Source organism: Rutilus rutilus (genome assembly GCF_951802725.1).
Source record: "Rutilus rutilus genome assembly, chromosome: 7".
Taxonomy (NCBI): Eukaryota; Metazoa; Chordata; class Actinopteri; order Cypriniformes; family Leuciscidae; genus Rutilus; species Rutilus rutilus.
Window position 1 is genome coordinate 33,217,642 of NC_140221.1, and position 20,029 is coordinate 33,237,670.

Here is a 20,029-nt window from a genome sequence, read left to right on the forward strand (position 1 = left end):
TTACTTTGATTATTAGTACAAGAAAACAAGTTAAAAACAAGTGAAATTTACAATACAGCCACGCTTAAAATAAGAGAGAAAAGTAACATTGCAAAAATATTATAGTATTTTTGTATTGAATTCAGTTTTCAAGCAACAGCACAGTTTCAACCAATCATGATTTCATAGAAATTTAGGCCAAAAAAAAAAAAAAAACTCAGATGACAAATACATCACAGTTCTTTCTTGCAATTTACCATCATAAAACGATAAGGTAGACAAAAACAACGGAGTGCAAAAATTCAAAATGGTATAATTACAGAAAAAAAAAAAAAAAGGAAAAAAAAAAAAAAGAAGTAAAACACAAGTTTGCATAATGACACAGTAGATAGATCTCATTGCCTTACCAAAGCACACTCACTATCGGTCTATTTGAGTTATTTAAAGTCAAGTGTTGCATTTCACCATAGTTTCCTTTACGGCATTTCATGATTTAAAGAGCGTGAGAATAGTTATGTCTGATGTCGTAACTACTCCGTATCATAAGAGTGATCATTTATTGACCAAAATCCTTTACATTCCTAAAATATTTTTTCTCTATATATTTTGGGTAAACAAATAATCCTACCATGAAGTATAGTATATTGATTTCAAACACTAAACACACAGCAAAACTACACAAAGCCAAGCTCTCAAAACATCTATTGAGCATAAATACCAATTCATCCACAAATACAAGGCAACTAATAAAGCAATCGAATCAATGAAAAACATAAGTTGGTTCACATAAGTGATGATGAAAATATTGCAACCATATAAAAGCAAAGCATGTAAACATTCAGAAAGCACAATGTTATGAGTGAGTGAAAATGGTCCATTTCAATCTGAAAAACAAAGTACAAAGGTCAAATTGCATGCAAGTTGTCGCAATTTTGCATGGCTTCTCCACTTATTGCAGTTTGAGCCCAAAGAGTGTGAACTACGCCAGCCCTTCCAACCTCTCGAAGCATGGAAGGTGGATTGGGAAGTGTTTGTGGCAAGTGGAAAACCAGTCTTGAGCGTTTTTTTAACCTGTCAGACAGATTACATAGTCAGGTGTTAGGCTGCTAAAGACATTTTTTTGTTTTTGTGGTTTTTGATGAGAACTCTTTCAAGCTTGCGGTATCAATGCACAAACATTGCTTTAGCAGAGAGAGTGTTACAGTTCCTCATAGTCGCCCTCTTCTCTTTTTGCTAAGCCTTCTGCTCCGGCCAGAAAAGCGTCAAGATCATCTGTTTTCTTGCTTCGTGACTTCCTCTTTTTCTTCTCCTTTTCATCTGCAGTCCCAGCTGCCTCATCTCTTTCCTTTTTCTTGTGCTTGTGTTTCTTCTTGCTACTTTTGTCATCATCCTACGTGAAATATGAAATCATTAAAAAACAACAGTATACCATATGTAATTTATGAAATGTTGTAATAGAATATAATTAACCTCTTTACTCCTTTTTTTCTTTTTCTTCTTTTCCTTGGAATGTTTGCTTTCTTTTTCTATGAGAATAAAAATACAAACATTTTTTAGATGGCTATTATATGCATACATTTACAAATATGCACTTGTATGTATGTATGTATGTATGTATGTATATGGGTCATTGACGAATAAGGTTTTTAAAAGTGTAAAAAAATAGAATGAAGATATAACTATATTTGAAACCATTTTTTAGTTTACCTAGGCTAGGTGTTAACAATAGGATTTTGTGGTTTGTACAATCAATTAACACTGTTTTTTGTCATTTTTTACAAGATGGAAAAAATTTGTCACCAAAAAAGTCATTCGGTTTAACCACTGATTTGAAAGTTAAAAACTGATTTGACATTGATGTTGAGATAGAAGAAATATTAAATAAAATTATCACTGATCTCATAAATGTAATCATTTATTGGACTACTCTAAACACTCCAACATATTCAAGTAAAACATTGCAAAATGTTAAATGTTAACATTAAAAACAATATTATTCCATTTAAATATTTACTATATCGGTTTTACCGGATGACCTTTTGACACTTCAGAATCTTTAAAATACCTTTATATGTAGTAAAATATAATTAAAACCTTTTAGATTCAGTAAAAGAGATCAAGTTGTACTACCTTACATACTTTGGATGTTATATATTTGTTTTTTTTATTATTATTAAGGCCTCTGGACAAAAAAATGACCCGTCACGTCATTGACCCATATACATATATACATACATATTTCATTACACAATTGTTGAAATATAAACAACTATTGAAATAAAAATGACTTGTGTTTTTGTTCGTCTTTAAAGTGAGTGAGTGAGTGAGTGAATGAATGAATGAATGAGAATATCTCTCTCTCTCTCTCTCTATATATATATCTCTCTCTCCATACATACATACATACATACATACATACATACATACATACATACATACGTGTGTGTGTGTCTCTATGGCTATTATATTTTATACATAAAGTTAGTTTCCGATTACAAAATGATTCCGGTGACTTGCCATCTTGCTCATCGCTGCTGTCTTTGCTTATGATCGACTTCTCCTCGATTCCTAGGCCAAAGAGGTCACCGTCATTCTTGCTTTTGAAGGAGAGTACAGTAGGTTTCATGGGCTCAGGGATTTTAGCTGTGTTGATGTCATCATCAGATATATCAGGAATATCATCTCTAACTGGGAAAGAGTCCTAGAACAAGCAAAGACAACAAAAGTATTTTCTAGTTATTCAAACCTTAAATTTGTAAATGATCCAGACAAGTCATCAAAACAATGTCCATCATCATTTCAGTACCTTAACCACTTTCTGCATGACTTCTTCCTCGCTCTCAAAGTCAGGGTCATCCATGACAAATGAAAGCATCTGTTTGGCCACAGGCACGTCTGCGTCTGTGTCAGAGGACTCTGCCTGAGCCGATCTCTCTTTATGTTTTATGACCCGTGCTTGAGGATCAGCCAGGACTGCTGTGTCTGGCGCTGTCTGCAGCTGTTGAGTATTGTGTACTGGAGTGGGACTGAGAATGGAAGTCTCTATGTTCTGACTGCTAACAGTCTCCTGGGTCTGGATCACTGGCTCTTTGTGGATAGGCTTTGGTTTGTCCTCTAGTGTTAATGAATCCATAGCCACCCTGAATAACCATATTATTGTTAATATTATCAACAGTTAACAGTCTTTGATTCAGGTAATAAACTTATAGCCCACAACACAAACACAATTCTTAGCTTATTTCAGCTATTATTTATTAGTTCATCAACATGTCACTTATCATTTAAAGCCCATTCACATCAGTGATGACTATAAACTATAAAAAGAACTATATTAGCAACCACACCAACGTACAATAATTATGAGCATGTGTTGCAGTTATGTCGTCTGCAGCTCTTGAGCCCTTTTAAAGCAGAATGGATTCTGATTGGCTGTTTTTATCATTCACCAGCTGGAAAAAAATCATTCTGAAAGTGATTCCAATGATATTGATAATGTTTTAATTGTGGTGTGGACTTCCCTATTCTCATAGAAGTGATTTTTAAAACGTTATAGTTACTGTTATAGTTATAAGCCTTGGTGTGAACGTGTCTTAAAGGGATAGTTCACTTTGAAATTAATTTTTGGTATGTTTTAGCTTACCTCAAAGGCATCCAAGATGTAGGTGTCTTTTTTCCGGACTAGTTTCAATTTTGATATTTTTAGGTCAAACCGTTCTTGTCTGTCAGTCATATAATGCAGGTCTATGGTCACTGTCTCAAAACAGCATGCACAAAGTCCAAATTAAACAATTCCCCATCGTCCAAATTAAACAATTCCCCATCGTAAGTACACATTGATGGCTTAAGACACGAAACGAGCGGTTTGTGTGAGAAAACGAACAGTATTTATATAGTTTTTGTCCTCTTGTAAACACACACACCCAAATGATCAGAGGACGCGGGTGCTTCGGTCTGCGCAAGCGCCGGAAAAGGTCAGAGGGCGCGGGCGCTTCGATCTGCGCAAGCGCCGGAAAGCGCCAGAAATTATCTCTCGCGCGTGTACGTCACTCATTGTTTACACAGAGATTTAAACATATTTTAGTCCGATGTATGCACCAAGGCACTCTGTTAAGTAGAGCTACACGAACATGAATCCACACTGTCTATTACTATTATTATTATTATTAGGCTAGTAGTAGTAGTAGTATCATTGACTGCACCCTTATGAGTAGTACACATAGTTTCACATTGGTTTGACTAGCAGCTGCTTAGTATAGGCTACACATATCTTCTCTTCTTATAACATATCTTATAACTCTCTCATGTAAAACCATTCTTACCAAATATATGGTGCAGAAATACATTGTATTGCTCATTTCATGTAATGCCAGCTTTACAAATACAAAGACGTTGTTCACATACCTCCGTTGGATGAGAAAACACCATAGGCACAGCTGATGATGTCAGTACTATGCGATCCTCTCCTTGGTTTATAAAATCATCAGGGGAAAAATGATCGCTGCAGACCCTCCTCAACTTTAGTACGTTTATGGGTGTGTTGATATCCAGCCGAAGAGCGATCAACCAGAACTTCAAGAGGGAAGGATTATAAATTGGGAATTCGTGAAAACTCACCACTCCCGGATGAGTTCGCGCGAGCATACGAAATTGTTTTCTTTTACGTCGGTTTAAACATCCTGGATAAGCGCAAATTAGAACCATTTCGATTAGCCGTCTTACCTACAATCTCTGTTCTGTGTAAACAATGAGTGACGTACACGCGCGAGAGATAATTTCCGGCGCTTGCGCAGATCGAAGCGCCCGCGCCCTCTGACCTTTTCCGTCGCTTTCCGGCGCTTGCGCAGACCGAAGCACCCGCGTCCTCTGATCATTTGGGTGTGTGTGTTTACAAGAGGACAAAAACTATATAAATACTGTTCGTTTTCTCACACAAACCGCTCGTTTCGTGTCTTAAGCCATCAATGTGTACTTACGATGGGGAATTGTTTAATTTGGACGATGGGGAATTGTTTAATTTGGACTTTGTGCATGCTGTTTTGAGACAGTGACCATAGGACCTGCATTATATGACTGACAGACAAGAACGGTTTGACCTAAAAATATCAAAATTGAAACTACTCCGGAAAAAAAGACACCTACATCTTGGATGCCTTTGAGGTAAGCTAAAACATACCAAAAATTAATTTCAAAGTGAACTATCCCTTTAATGAAAGGAAGGGATTCAAGCTTACAGGTGAGGTTCAGAGTCCAGATCTTCATCCTGAGTTACAGCAGGTTTTGGACCCTCCTCATCACTGGAGAGAGATATATCCAAGCCTTTACTGACAATAGAAGCTCTGGGTTCAAGTTCTGCATCATCAAGGTCCAAATCATCCTGGAATCCAGCAACCATGGGGTTCCCTTCTCTTCCTTCCCCATCACTAAAATAAACATGTTACAAGAATGGATGCAAATTCAACTTATTTTGTACTGAGCATCAGCTACAATGTCTCACAGATTTGAGACTAACAGATGAAACCACTAGCTCAGTTCATTTACAAGTAAAAGTACACTTCCATGCAAAATTTTGGGGTCAGTTAGATTAAAAATAAATAAATAATAATAATTGTATTCAGCAAGGATGCATTAAATTGATCAAAAGTGACAGTAAATACATTTATAATATTAGAATAGATTTCAAATAAATGCTGTTCCTTTGAATCATAGAATCCTGGGAAAAAAGTATCATGGTTTCCACAAAAATATTAAGCAGAACAAATGTTTTCAAAATAATTTGTCATCACAGAGAAATAAATTACATTTTAAAACACATTAAAAATAGAAACCAGTTATTTTAAATTGCAAGAATATTTTACAATATAACTTTTTTTTTTTATCAAATGAATGCAGCTTTTGTGAGCATAATAGACTTCTTTCAAAAATACATTTTAAAAATACCAATTTACCGATACCAAACATTTGAAGGGTAGTGTACACTGACTACAATTTCTAACAAAATAACATATCACATAATTAAAAAAAAGGCCTCTGTTATCTGCCCTTGGTGTACCTGTCACTATCTGCAGTACCCGCAGCAGAGGGCTGGGTGTTCATAGCCGGTCTTGTGTTAGGAGGCAGACTGTCTTCCAAGAAGCTTTTGTCTAGTCCCTCGTCTGGTACAAAATCATCCACGCTCCGAACCGTAGGCAGAGTCTCTGCAGATACTGGATCTGGCTCTGTGGAAATCCAAGAAGCGTGAGGTCACATGATCTGGGGCAAAAACATCTTACATTAAAAATATATAAACAGCAGCCATTACAATGAGTTCCAAACAAGAAGAATGGTGAATGACAAAAAAAAATTTTTGTGATATATTGATATGCGTTTCACTAAATAGCTACTGCTTGATGCCCAAGCTCCTTTAGGTGGGGTGCAAGAGCTAGTAAACCCTCTCCATAGCTCAGGAATGCACAAAGTCTTGTGATTTTCTATTGATCCACAAAACATCCTTATGATCTGCACGAGTCCTAATCCTCCCTATTTTTCACGGCTTTGTGGGTCTCGCTCGAGGACAGCTCTCTCTGAGAGAGGATGTGTGTGTGTAGTGTGTGTGAATGAATTCCTCTCAGCCTTCAAATCCCTTTTTCAGTTCATAGCATTAGGGCAGTTCTTTAACAATGAGTCACTGAGACACTGAATATTTGATAAGAAAAGGAATAAAAGCTGTTTTTAGTGCCATTAAAAGCTCAGGGTTTCGATCATATGTGTTTTCTAATACAATAAGCACACGCAGCTAGAAGCACCATGCTCAAACTCACCCTGGGCGACTGCTGGAGGTTCCTGGGCTGGAGAGGAACCAAAAAGCCTGGAGATGAAGCTGCGTTTCTGGGTTTGAGGAGCAGAGGCAGAAGCCTGAGCTGGAGCAGAGACCGTCGGGCCAGGGTGAGCAGGAGAAGGGGAGGGAGAGGTCACAGGCGCTGGGGTTGAGGAGAGAGGGGGAGGAGGGGACGGAGAGGGAGATGGAGACTTCAGGATCTGGGAAGGAATGGGAGGCTGCTGGGGGCTACAGGGGCTGGAGCTGCTAGTGGAGCATCCGCTCTGAGGAACGACGGGAGACTGGGTGCCTGAGGAAGGGCTCTGTCCGTTAGCAGGACCGGGAGAGTTGTAGCCTTTACTACGAGAGTCTTTCATTTCCAGGAAACTGAAAGTTATAACAGACACCTACTGTATCATAATAGTCAGATACCACTCATTGCAGTTCACAAACCTTTTTTAAATTTTTTTTTTATGTTTTTGAAGTCTATTGTGTTTAGCAAGGCTGCATATATTTGATTAAAAATACAATAAAGAGTCATATTTTGAAATATTTTTACAATTTAAAATAACTGTTTTCTATTTTAATATATTTTAAAATGTAATTTATTCCTGTGATGAAAAGCTGAAAGAATTTCTGCAGCCATTACTACAGTCTTCAGTGTCACATGATCCTTCAGAAACCATTCTAATATGCTAATTTAATGCTTAAGGAACATTTTTTATTATTAATGTTAAAAAACCTTTAAAGGATTAGTAGTGTAGTTGCTGATATTTGAATTGGAATCATGTTTTGACTGTCCAGATGGTGATATTAAAGGGATACTCCACTTTAAAATGAAAATTCTGTCATCATATACTCACCCTCATGTTGTTTCAAACCTGTATGAATTTCTTTCTTCTGCTGAACAGAAAGTTAGATATTTAGAAGAATGTCAGTCACCAGACAGTTTCTGGTCTCATAGTTGAAGGGTTGACTTCCATAGTAGGAAAAAATATATACTATGGAAGTCAATGAGACCAGAAACTGTCTGGTTACTGATATTCTTCTAAATATCTTCCTTTCTGTTCAGCAGAAGAAAGAAATTCATACAGGTTTGAAACAACATGAGGGTGAGTATATGATGACAGAATTTTCATTTTAAAGTGGAGTATCCCTTTAAACTACAGGAAGTTTGTGTGGCGTTTTTAGTTCTTACATATCATAGTTCTGGTCTTCTGTCTCCTGCTGAACTGTTAGCTCCTCTAGCGTGGCATCGATGTCCAGCTGATTGGTCTCCAGCTGCCGTAACAGGGTCTCTCTCTGTGAAAGTTAAAATGAAAGATACCTTTACAATGGTTTCATTTAAAGCTGTAACAACTAGTGTAATGAGAAAAGTAACTGCGATACAGGCAAACATGCAAAGAAAGATTTCCGATCTAATTTCTGCCAGGCACATGACACAGCTTATTGAGCTTAATATTAACAATTACAAATGACCACTAACTTTTAACTCTGGTTGAGTTTTTTATTGGATTAAACCAATATTCTAGCCTAGAACATGAACCTGCTTACCTGAAGCTGCAAAAATGGAATGTTGAAAAATCTGTGCAAATATTTCAAACCAAAACCATTCTTCATGGAAGATTCTGCATAATGGATGTAAGAGGAGCCACGAGGTCTACAAAATCATAAAGACAGCAAACATCAATAAAGCTCACAGAGAATAAGCTATAAACACTCAAAAAACTCATTTGTGAACATACTTCATGACTTCCAATCCTAAATTTGACATTAACCCACAAACAATCTGCAGAGAACTGATTATCTCCAGACATTTTAATTTAAACTGATAAATTGTTTGTAATAAGACCAAGAATGTATGTTAAGTCAGTAAAAAGTGTCAATTAACATGTTTATGTTGACTGTAATGATCTAACCTGTTAAGCCCAGCGATGAAGTCACGTATGTCATCAGGCAAAATGACTCTGTGTTCTCCCATGTCCCGGTAATTTCCCAAAACGCACACTGGCACATGAGTGGGTACCTTGGGCAACTCCCGCATAATGTAATTATAAGTCCTATCGGTGCAAACAAAGCACACATTTTGTATAACACAGAAGAGCTGTGAGTTCTGCATGATGGAGAAGCAGTCTGTGGAGATGCTGATAGTCTTTGTTCACCTACCACTGTTTGGTGATGTCAAACATCAAGACCACACCATTGCAGTTCTTATACACGTCCAAAAACTCAGCATCCAAGGCCAGTTCACTCTCCGTCTGCTAACAGCACAGAGACGTTTCCAGCTAAACATTAGTCAATGAAGGGGATTTTTAACTGTCATTACACCTGATTTTGATAGATTATTACTATAAATTTACCTCTTGAGGTTCATTTTCCAACTTCAAGTTTTCACCTCTCTTTTTCCCCTTTCCTGTAATGTCAGTGGTAGAATATTTTAACAGTGCTATTCAAACGTTTGGGGTCAGTACGTTTTTTTTGTTTTGTTTTTTTGAAAGAAAGTAATGCTTTTATTCAGCAAGGTGCATTAAATTGATCAAAAGTGACAGTAAAGACATTTATAATGTTACAAAGGATTGGCATTTCAATAAATGCTTTTCTTATGAACTCTAAAAAAAAGCATCATGGTTTCCACAAAAAATATTAAGCAGCACAACTGTCTTCAATATTGATCAAAATAAATGTTTCTTGAGCACCAAAATCAGCATATTAGAATAATTTCTGGAGGATCACGAGACACTGAAGACTGGAGTAATGATGCTGAAAATTCAGCTTTGCCATCACAGGAATAAATTACATTAAAAAAAAAAATATTAAAATAGAAAACAGTTGTTTTAAATTTGTAATAATATTTCACAATATAACCATTTTTTACTGTATTTTTGATCAAATGCAGCCTTGATGAGCATATGAGACTTCTTTCAAAAACATGAAAGAACACGACCCCAAACTTTTGAACAATAGTGTAGATCAAAATGGACGTATGTATGTCAAATTAGTTGAAAACAACTTCCAGTAACTTCAAGAGCATCTAAAACAGGTTAAAAAAAATGCGGAAATTTTTTTTTTCTCACAAAGGAAGTGACATTAGTGGTATTAGCAAGAGTTGGTTTTCTGCGGTCTCTAGTTGTCACCCTGCACATCATTATGGTCTGTTTTTTACACTTCTTGTCTAGAAGTGCATGTTAGACTAGATACATTTGTAGTTCTCCCACAATGCAGTCAGTTAAAGTCAGTCAAAACAAAATGTTTGCACTCGGAAAACAGAACAAACAGATCAAGCACAGGCAAGTCACAGCCTAATGTCTACAATCTATTGAGTTTCTCACCTACACCTTCAGGAAGGGGGATTTTTTGGCCTGGTTGGACAGCAAGTAAGAAAAATACCATTAATATAAATGACTGGGGATGAAGGAGGGCTGGGTGAAATGACTTCATGTATGACCATCAGAATGAGATGGAGGATGTGAATTAAACAATGACATGCAGAACCTGTACACTAAACTTTAAAAGGCATAATCAATTGCATAATGGTTGGAATACACTACATGATTTTAAATCTCAACAGATTGTCCAAAACTGACTAAGTAAATGGTTACAGAGAAAAACTGGCCATCACACAGTAAACAGAGGGTCACACTACCAGATTTTAAAGGAGCTGTATGTAAGAAATGTATTTCAATTAATCATAAAATGGCCCTGATATGTCACTAGACATTAAGAAATCATGTTCATTTCAAATACTTATATCACTGACAGCAGTAGTCCGGCCAGGATATTGTCATTTAAAAAGTGAAGTTGCAGCCCTCAACTGATGTTGATGTTGTCATCTTGTGTTTTGGCCTGAAGCGCCACCCTCCACCTATCTACCAATCACAAAGTCAGTAGTGTTTCGGCATCGGGGTTGCCAGCTCTGCTCTAGTTACCACAGCTACGTAGCAGCCTACGTTCCTGCTGGATCCTACAGCCTATCTGGCAACCTCGAGTCAGGGGGGAGGGGGAGGGGATACACCGCTCTACAGTCGTTTGAAAGTGATTGCAGTACCAGTTTTGGCCACAATCTTACATACGGCTCCTTTAAAGTCGCTCTAAACACAACAAACTCACACAGAAACACGTGCCTCGTTGCTCAGAGACAAATGAATAAAATAAAAACCGGCTCAAACATGCTTGAAGTTGATATCCTTCAAATGGATGGAATTATATAAAAAGTCTGCGTCCATTACACTTCAAGATTTTCGGTGAAATCTGTGAACTTTGACTGCATAATATCTGATAATTCAGGGCCAAACTATAAACTACACTGTAGTGTATTCCAGCCTTAAGATAAATATGACAGTAACGTCTACAAAGTCAACTGATCAGAATGCTAAGAGAAACGACTCACCTTTATCCACCACATCCCAAACCTCCACCTTCACCACATCATCAGTAGCTGGGAAGAAATGACAAAAAATTTGCACCGTCACTTATTTGCATTTATTTCAATACATTTATTTTGCATTGATTCTAAGTTACAGAAGTCCAAATACAAATTTCACAGCATCCTTTTTTTTTTTTTTTTTTTTACTTAATTTTGAAATGTTACTTTTCTAAAATTACTTAGAATCAAAAAAAAAGTTAATGAAATATTATATTTAGGTTTTTGGTACAGAAATATATACAGTAGCAAACACAATCCGTTTAATTATAAATTAAATACAATATTTCTATAAAATATTTTTTTTTTATTTCAAATAAATATAAATAATTATATAAATGCAGATTATTTGTTGTGCTGAAACCTTGACTAACATTATAAGATTGCTTCAATGGAAAACTACCACAAATTAATATAATATACAATTACATATAATACTGTTCTCTTTAGAAAGAACAGGGAATATAAAGTATGCTTTTGGCAATGAGCACGGCACTTCACTTAAAATGTTGAATACAAGTAAAGCCGTGCCCACTATCAAATGAAGGAGACTCTTCACTGTAAATTACCGCTAACAGGTTCCACAACGTGATGTGGAGCTGAAAGCTTTTGTAAGATGGATGTACTTAAATAGGAAAAACAAACTCTAGAAATCACTAGATAACATCTAATGTTCGATTCAGGCCATTTAAAGCCATCAATCTAATCTACTTATCCACTACCTGAGAGACAGCATATTTACCTTGATGCAAATCTATTTTGCATAATTAAGATGCACAAATGGAAAGAAATAGAAATCATTAGATAATTAGTTTACATCTTTCAAACAAAAGTGCAAAAGCCACTTCCAACACACTCTTAAAAATTATGTTTTTTTGTTGTTTTTTTTGCAGTGATGCCATAGAAGAGCCATTTTTGGTTCCCGAAAAAACCTTTAGTGAACAGTTCTTAAAAGAACCATTTTTTTTTTTCTTAGAATCTAAATAACCTGTTTTCACTATAAAGCCCAGTGGTTCCATGGATGTTAAAGGTTCTTCATGGAACCATCAATCCCAATAATGATTTTTAAGAGTGTAAGTAGAAAGGTTTCAATAACACTAAGATGACAGGAGCTTTGATTTCCATAAAAAACATCAAGCTTACTTTTATAACTCCAGTGGATACTAGTGACCTGGATCTCTTGAGTTGGAATGTACTCTTCCTGGAACTTCCTACCCTGCAGCCGGTGCCACAGGGTGCTTTTTCCCGTGTTTCTATCTCCTCGAATGACTATCTTCACTGAAAGACCACACATAACATGTTAGAGCTTGTGATAACAACATTATCCCAAGCACACAGCGCTCAGGAGCTCCAGCAACACAGACTTGATTTGTTGTGACATGCTGTATGTGTTACAATTTAGTCCAATAGTATGCGGATGCATCGAAAATCTAGATTCTAGTTTAAATTTAAACCTGGAAAGATTATGAAGCAAAGTAACGAAACAACAAATCAATCTCAAATTTTAATAAATTATCATTAATTATACATTTTAGCAGGCATTTGACTTACTGTTGTACTGAACCCCTTTAGCAAATTTTCTCTGCAGACTCTGGTTCATGGACTGTAGGCCAGCAGGGATGTTCTTGTCCTTCACCTGACCAGCCGGCTCAGAGCCCACAAGCTTCTTCAGAGCGGAGAACATCTTGACCAAACTATGCCTCTAGATGGGTATTATAAATATAAAATATTCTTGTCTCAAACAGGCCTTTATGACGCCCCCAGATTGTCTGTCTGTGGGTGGACAGTTTTCTTGCAATGCTCATAAAGCATTTCTACATTAGTTTGAGAGGTGAATGAGTCCTGCTTTGGCACAGCATAACATCTCAAAATCAATTCAGATCTTCATCTCTGGATCCTTTTCCACAGAATGATACAGTTAATGCAGTCCAGCATCACAAGATTCTCATTCAAGTGTTGAATCTGCTTCTGCTACAATATAAAGAAAAAAAAAATATATATGAATGAGGTTGCAATGCCTTATATCAAGACCTGGAGCTGCAGACATATAAAAAGCATCTTTCATGGATTGCTATGTTGCAATGCACTGCAGCAACTCTAATTTGCAGGGATGCCTGAATTTGTGTCTCAAAACCTAGTAAGCTGCCAGCATAGACAATCCGTTGGGACACCATAAGTATGTGGCATATGATGTCCAAAAATGCTGTCTAGTTAGGCAGCTCGCTAAGATTTAAGACACAACCTGACACTGCGATTTCTACTACAAACGACCGTGATGTTTATATAATAGAAAAGAGTGTAGCACTCAAAAAAGCAAACACAAATTGCACAGGCACTAACGTACTATTGTGGATAGCTGTTATGTCAGATATTTGACAGCTGCCTGTACATACTAGCCTGCTAACACGGAACTAACTGTATATTTAACAGATTTGTATCAGATTTGTGATGCTCTTGTACTTACAGTGGTTTTGTCGTCTATACTAGAACAACTGAATGATTAGATCCAACATTCAACATCTTACATTTCTGACCCACTGTGCAGTGTGATCATCTTATAACCTGTACAGCTTATGAATAATGAAATCATTGAAATGCTGCTCTGTATATTTGTGAAGTACGCTGCGCTAGGGTTAGCTACGGTCACGGTAATTACATTTCAAAATAAAAGTCTCCTCACTAGTTAGTTAGCTAAGAATTTTGCTAAAAACCTAGAGACATCTATCATCATACATAAAATATATGACTTATTTCACCCAAAACAATATAACTTTTTTTTTAAAGATTTTTTTTAGGATGCTTTTATAATAACATTATTTTTTACCATTACTGTAGTGTGATTTAAAAATATATATATATATATATTATTTCAATTATACATTTTTCATTATAGCAGTATTTGCTGCTCTGCCTTGAATGTATGTGTTAAAAATGTGTATTATATTAATCAGGGTGGAGGCAATGAAACTCTTTTAGATACAAAATTTCCTAATAGGCTTCATTTTTGATTTGGGGTGAAATGTCAACCTAGACATGAGATTCACACTTTCATTCATTAAATTCATTCTGTGAAGTAAATATTATATTACACAACAATTTAACATATGGCTTATCAACTACATGCAACCATGTGCTACAATGAACATTTTATCTCTAGTGTGAGATACTGTCTTCTCAACATCTTAATGACGCCACACATTTTAAATGTATTTGTAATATTTATTTTATATTTGTTCATCTAAAATGGTAGCAGCTGCAGTTTCACAAACAAAGATACGTTCAATTTCAAAATATATATGCCTATTAAATCACGAAGTAAAAAAACCAAACAACATTGATATGTTCTGATTCTTGTTATCACGAACCTTTAAACATTCAGGAAGTGAGGTGAGGCAACAATCAAACAGAAATCAGTTTATAACAAGAAAAAAAAAGAAAAAAAAAAAGACAATTATAACAACAGAATTCATAAACGTATTATGGTTTCAGCTCATTAATCTCTTGCATCCAGCGGTGGACTCAGTACCCAGTGTTCTTAATGGTGATGCTTTGAGCGGAGTCAATCTTATAGTCGTTGATACCTGAGGAGAAAAGCACAGCATTGCAGATAAAAGTCATTATACAAGAGAGACTGAAACTACAAAACAGTCAGAGACATCATGCATGTGCACTGTTACGCCTAATTTTGTTTAAAATGCACGTATTTGTTTCTCACCCTGTGTCAGAGAGGTGCCATCTGAGGAGACCTGCCAGTATCTACGATCAGTCTGACGTGCTTGTTCTTCATTGACCACACTGAGGAAGGGTCCCCACAAGCTGTTCTCTGTGCTAAAGCTGTGATGCAGAGAGCAAAAGCGTTGATTGCAAACAAAACCCATACTTTTTTTTGTAATTAATACAGTAAAAAGCAAACAAATTTTTGCTTATATTGTTTTGACAATATATTTCAAATAAAGCATCTCACGTGAAACCAGTTTGTTTGTCTTGGAGAAGGTTGAGGGCTTCAAATAGCGAGGAGCCCCTGGGCACACTGATGGAAAACACTGATGACGCACCGTTTGATTTAATAACCTCCACCTGTAGAGACACTTGCCCTTGACTTGGAAGAACTTCCGAGGTGGAGTCCGCACCAGTAGTAAGAGTGTCTAAATCAGGAACATTGAACCAGGAGAATATACACACAGAAAATAAAAAAAACACAAGTTAAATTAAAATGCAGTATATAAATGCTAAATATTAAATGCAAATGTTGTATATAATATATAACATTGAAATACTCTAAAATACTTTGTTTAATAGTTACTTTGTTGAGCTTGCATGTCTGATGTACGTACCATCCTCATTGCGGCATTCTTTGCTCTTCAGATGAAGATAGGATTGCTGCTGCAGGGCAGGCAGGACTTGGGAGACTGCCATTGGGTTATGGTATGTTCCTTTCTTAACATCTGCCCTTAAAGCCTCCAAAGCAGAGGCACATTCCTCCATCTGACTGCCCATAGCCAACAAGGCCTGTGGGACGGAGAACCATGAGAACCTGCCACTCAAATAAGGCTTTTTCATTAAGGCAAATATTTAATATCATTATTCCTACCTGCACTGCCAATCCCGTGCTGAACTCGTTGCCCATGTGACCATCAGCTCTCTTAGAGTCAAGAAGCCTCTGCTTAATGGAGGCAAGAGCCCTGTCCAGCTCTGCAGTATCTTTAACAGCAGTTTCCTCGTTTTTCAGACACTGCAAGGCCATGCCTGCCATCGCATGCGTGTCTGAAGGGTGATTTGAATGGTTAGAGACCTCAGCACATGTGAATATATTTCCTTAAATCTAACCAAAAGGAAAATAAATAACAGTGTCCAATATATTATGCACGACGTTCCAAAATCAGATGACTTTCTTTTCTCTGTGGAACACAAAAGAACAATTCTGACTGTTTGGGAACATTTCTGTCAGGGATACTTTCATGGTATTTTGCATCCTTTCTGAAGTGTGAAAGCTTCAGTTCCTATTCATTGAAATTGCACGAATGACCAGCACAGTCTTCAGAATGTCTTCTTTTGTGTAACACAGAAGAAAGAAAGTCATACGGGTTTGGATTGACATTAGGGCGGGTAAATAATGACAGAATTTTCATTTTTGGGTGAACAATCCCTTTAAATGTACTTTATCAATGACTACTGGGCCTCAGAAAAAAAAAAAAAGAGTCGATTCAAACTCACCGACACATAAGGACTCTCCATGTTTTAACTGTCTGTGTTCCACAGCATGGATGAGCTTGTGGCTGACATGTGTGCTGACTCTAACTCCGCTCACACACAGAGCCAGAATGCCCAGAGAGTACTGGTAGTAGTTGGTCTTTGGACGGTGACTAACTGCACAAAAGAATTCATATTAAAATTAGAATTACAGTACAACAAAATTACATATGGGGCAGTAAGATTCTCTATTAAGAAATAATATATTATTCAGCAAGGATGCATTGAATTGCCAGTAAAGATATTAAGACTTCATTTTTTTTTTTTTTTTACTTTTTATCCATCAAAAAACCGTGAAATAAGTATCATGGTTTTCACATTTTCATATTAAATAGGAAGAAATATTTTTGGAGCAGCAAATCAGCATATTAAAATGATTTCTGAAGGATCATGTGACACTGAAGACTGGAGTAATGATGCTGAAAATTCAGCTTTGCTATCACAGGAATAAATTACATATTCAAATAGAAAAAAATATATTTAAAATTGTAATAATATTTTACAATATTGCTGTTTTCACTGTATTTTAGATCAAATAAATACAGCCTTGGTGAGTATTAGAGACTTCTTTCAAAAACATTTTTAAAAAAAGAGAGAAGGGTCTGTCTGCGTCCCACTGTACTACAAACCACGTCCCTACAAGTTACGCCTCCCACAAAGAAACAAGGGTGGATGTCATTGACTGAAACAATACATTTACTTTATGTTTTATGTATGAAATAATGGTAAGGCTAACTTATATTGCTTTCAAATCTTATGAAGTATGAAATAACAGCTAGTAGTAAAACACAAAATTAATTATACATTTAGACCTATGGAAATTATAGCTAAAAATCTACCCAACCCTAAACCTTACCCTAACCCCTACCCTACCCCTTCAAATAACTAAAAATGTACTGTAGAGTTTTAGAATTAAAATGCTTTAAAAACTGAGGAAAAACAAACAGGATGACTTATGGCGTCTGCTGATTTATGTACAAGCTGTATGCCTTATCACTAGGTGTTGATAGTGACGCTTAACAAAACAAGGAAAGTGAAATAGAAGAAGAATGGTACTAGAGATGACATCAGCGATTCCAGAGGGAGGGGCTCTGATGGCATCCCCGTAATTGGCTGTTTTAGGGTGTGGTTTGTAGTACTGCAGGACGCACTCAAACACAGACTTGCTGACCCCAAACTTTTGAACGGTAGTGTATTACAAAATAAATGCTCTTACATGCAATGTTCTGTTTCTCTTCCTCCATTTCTTTCTTAAGGTGAGTGAGGAGGGGCTCCTTCATATCATTATGACTGAGATGTACGCTCTGCAGATCATGACAGGAAGACTTCAAAGCCAAGATGTACAGGGCAAGGCGGCCAACCACCAACTCACCATTTTTGAGAGATCTACAGGCAGATATTTAGAATATTATATTGAAATGGAACAACAGAGTAGAGTAGAATAGAACGGAATTTATTTCCACTACTCCCACACGACACTGACAATCCTTCCTGAAGCGACACATGAAAATCACAAGTAATCAAAAAATTTTAAGGACCTATAAGCAAATCATTTACTGTTGCTTTAAAGTTTGATATAAAAAAAGAGATGTGAAAATATGCTCCATACTTCTCAATATCATCGTGAAACTCTGTCTTGAGCTGGTTGAGATGTTGGCTCTCTTTAGCTAGGTTATGGTGTGTTGAGAGCCGCAGGGCGATGTGCACACTGGGATTGGGTAGGTTATCTGGTGTATCCACAGAGCGCAGCAGCTGCTGATTGAGGGACTGGAGAAGAGCCTTGTGATCAGATGCTGAAACAGAGAACATACAGAATTAAAAAAGTAATACAGTCATACACACTGATATCAATGTTCTATAATTATAAAACAACCGACTATGATCAACTTTGACTGAATCACTGTCCTCGTTGACCCCTGTTGCTCATTTAAAGTAGCACTGTGTACAAAAACGCTTTTTCTCGGAATGGTCACAGTTACAAAAGAGAGGGCAAATAACAGAGTGAGACGATTCCAGGAATTATGAGCAGAATGTCTGATGACAGGACAAAAAACAAAGTACTTACAAATACGATAGTGCAGTATAGTACATCATAGGTTATTAGAGGACAGTATAGGTTATGTTATTATGGTTATTGGATAGACAATATTTAAAATCTTTGCAACAGGATGGAGAATACTAAAAGCTAATTAATACATTTTACAAAAACATCAAAATCATGATATATACGATATACTGTAGTAGTTTTATAGCATTCTTTAAAATACCTGATTAGTATATGAATATTGTAATGATTCAGTATCTTAGTAAACTGTATATTAAATTACCATGTAATTACCATCAATGGTCATCATTTGTGCTGTTTTACTGATACAGGTTTTTTTTGTAAAGGTATTAGGGGGAGACCGGGGAGTGTTGTAACATGGAGTCAGTTGTAAGTAACACTGTCAGTTTGCCAAGTCAGAAAAAAAAAACTATGGTAATGTCATCAATATTACACACTAACATCACCTTTTTGAGCTCATGGGAGATGTGGCATTTTACTGTGAGCAACACTGTAAATTTTATGACCAAAAAAATATATATATATATTTTCAAGAAGGCAAGTAATTTGTTTTGTCAAGATTTTTTGCAGTGCAATCACTGAATTGTAGCTCTAAAGTAGCTATTTCTCTATTCCTTCCTATAAATTATTATTCCCTATAATTTCATGCTTAATTAGTTGCTATTCATACCAACTTCAAACCCACATGCCAAAACAGTTAGCTACATTATGGCTGTTAAAGGTGGGGATAGATGTAAAAGTATAGTATAATTAAATACTAGTCACTATTGGAATAAGTACTAGTATTTAATAAATAAGAACTAGTAGCAAATGAATAAGTACTACTGCCGAATGGATAGATACTGCCGCTTAGTATCTAAAAAAATATGTACTAGTAGCAAGAAAATAGATGCTAGTATGTTTTAAGGATTAAATGTGAAAACGGCTTGCCATAGTGTTTAAATTGTTCGGCCTTAACATGATATGATAAGGCATATTAAGGGTCCAGAAAGCCCTTGAAGCCCTTGAAAAGAAGAAGGCCTTCGCCCTTACAGGAAATAGAAGGAATGAAAAAGTAAATCATTATTCGTACTAAGTCTTACCACACGGTTTTCCAGCAGCCAGTGCAAGCAGCCCACTCGCAATGATAAGAGTAATCTGAGATTGAAAACAATAACGTTACAGACAAACGGTGAAATTTGTTAAATTAACGAATTACCTAGCATAAGAATGACAATAATCACAAAATGCGATAATAATCCTAAGCATCTTAAAGTTTTATTTTGTTAGCAGTAGACTCACTGATTTCTAACATTTGTTGGGTTTTGTGGTTAAGAAGTCTATCATATTAACGAAGTTTCAATTTGTTTAGTTCAAGTGCTTCTTACCATTTTTAGGCCAAGTTAAGTATCCTGCTGAATCCAGTTAAATGATCACCTGACTCTTTTCCTAAAATATTATGACCTTAAGTAGAGGAGGAGTTACTCCAGTTAACGTTACTCTAACGTTAGTTACTCATCTACAGAGTTGGTGGTTTTGCAAC

General features: G+C 36.3%; 2 protein-coding genes across 5 annotated transcripts; both read right to left on the reverse strand.

Moving 5' to 3' along the window:
• Positions 1-83: 83 nt before the first annotated feature.
• Positions 84-13,842, reverse strand: rabl6b (RAB, member RAS oncogene family-like 6b). 4 transcript variants are annotated; one of them, XM_084413941.1, is made up of 17 exons: positions 13,657-13,842; positions 12,744-13,163; positions 12,336-12,470; positions 11,160-11,207; positions 10,102-10,131; positions 9,133-9,185; positions 8,939-9,030; positions 8,692-8,832; positions 8,327-8,432; positions 7,971-8,074; positions 6,777-7,159; positions 6,029-6,194; positions 5,211-5,399; positions 2,786-3,119; positions 2,497-2,680; positions 1,450-1,505; positions 84-1,369 (listed from the first exon to the last, which is right to left on the reverse strand). In XM_084413941.1, exons 2-17 carry the CDS (start codon positions 12,874-12,876, stop codon positions 1,178-1,180), a joined length of 2,346 nt encoding a protein of 781 aa, XP_084270067.1. In that variant the 5' UTR covers positions 12,877-13,163; positions 13,657-13,842; the 3' UTR covers positions 84-1,177. The 4 variants fall into 4 exon arrangements, with proteins under 4 accessions (XP_084270067.1, XP_084270066.1, XP_084270069.1 ...); XM_084413940.1 differs by having other exon boundaries at positions 8,939-9,033; XM_084413943.1 differs by lacking the exon at positions 10,102-10,131.
• An 858-nt stretch (positions 13,843-14,700) lies between these two features.
• Positions 14,701-19,991, reverse strand: tcn2 (transcobalamin II). The gene is made up of 10 exons (XM_084414179.1): positions 19,875-19,991; positions 19,590-19,644; positions 18,052-18,235; positions 17,659-17,828; positions 16,407-16,559; positions 15,784-15,956; positions 15,527-15,701; positions 15,157-15,337; positions 14,908-15,026; positions 14,701-14,773 (listed from the first exon to the last, which is right to left on the reverse strand). Exons 1-10 carry the CDS (start codon positions 19,875-19,877, stop codon positions 14,712-14,714), a joined length of 1,275 nt encoding a protein of 424 aa, XP_084270305.1. The 5' UTR covers positions 19,878-19,991; the 3' UTR covers positions 14,701-14,711.
• Positions 19,992-20,029: the final 38 nt, after the last annotated feature.

Coding starts and splice junctions, on each gene's coding strand:
- rabl6b (XM_084413940.1), bottom strand. CDS start 12,876: ATGTTCTCCGCTCTGAAGAAGCTTGTGGGCTCTGAGCCGGCTGGTCAG. Junction 6,195..6,776: donor ACCTCCAGCAGTCGCCCAGG/GTGAGTTTGAGC, acceptor GGATTTCCACAG/AGCCAGATCCAGTATCTGCA. Junction 2,681..2,785: donor TCATGCAGAAAGTGGTTAAG/GTACTGAAATGA, acceptor TGCTTGTTCTAG/GACTCTTTCCCAGTTAGAGA.
- tcn2 (XM_084414179.1), bottom strand. Junction 16,560..17,658: donor AGAGAAACAGAACATTGCAT/GTAAGAGCATTT, acceptor TCTTTTGTGCAG/TTAGTCACCGTCCAAAGACC. Junction 15,338..15,526: donor AGAATGCCGCAATGAGGATG/GTACGTACATCA, acceptor TTCCTGATTTAG/ACACTCTTACTACTGGTGCG.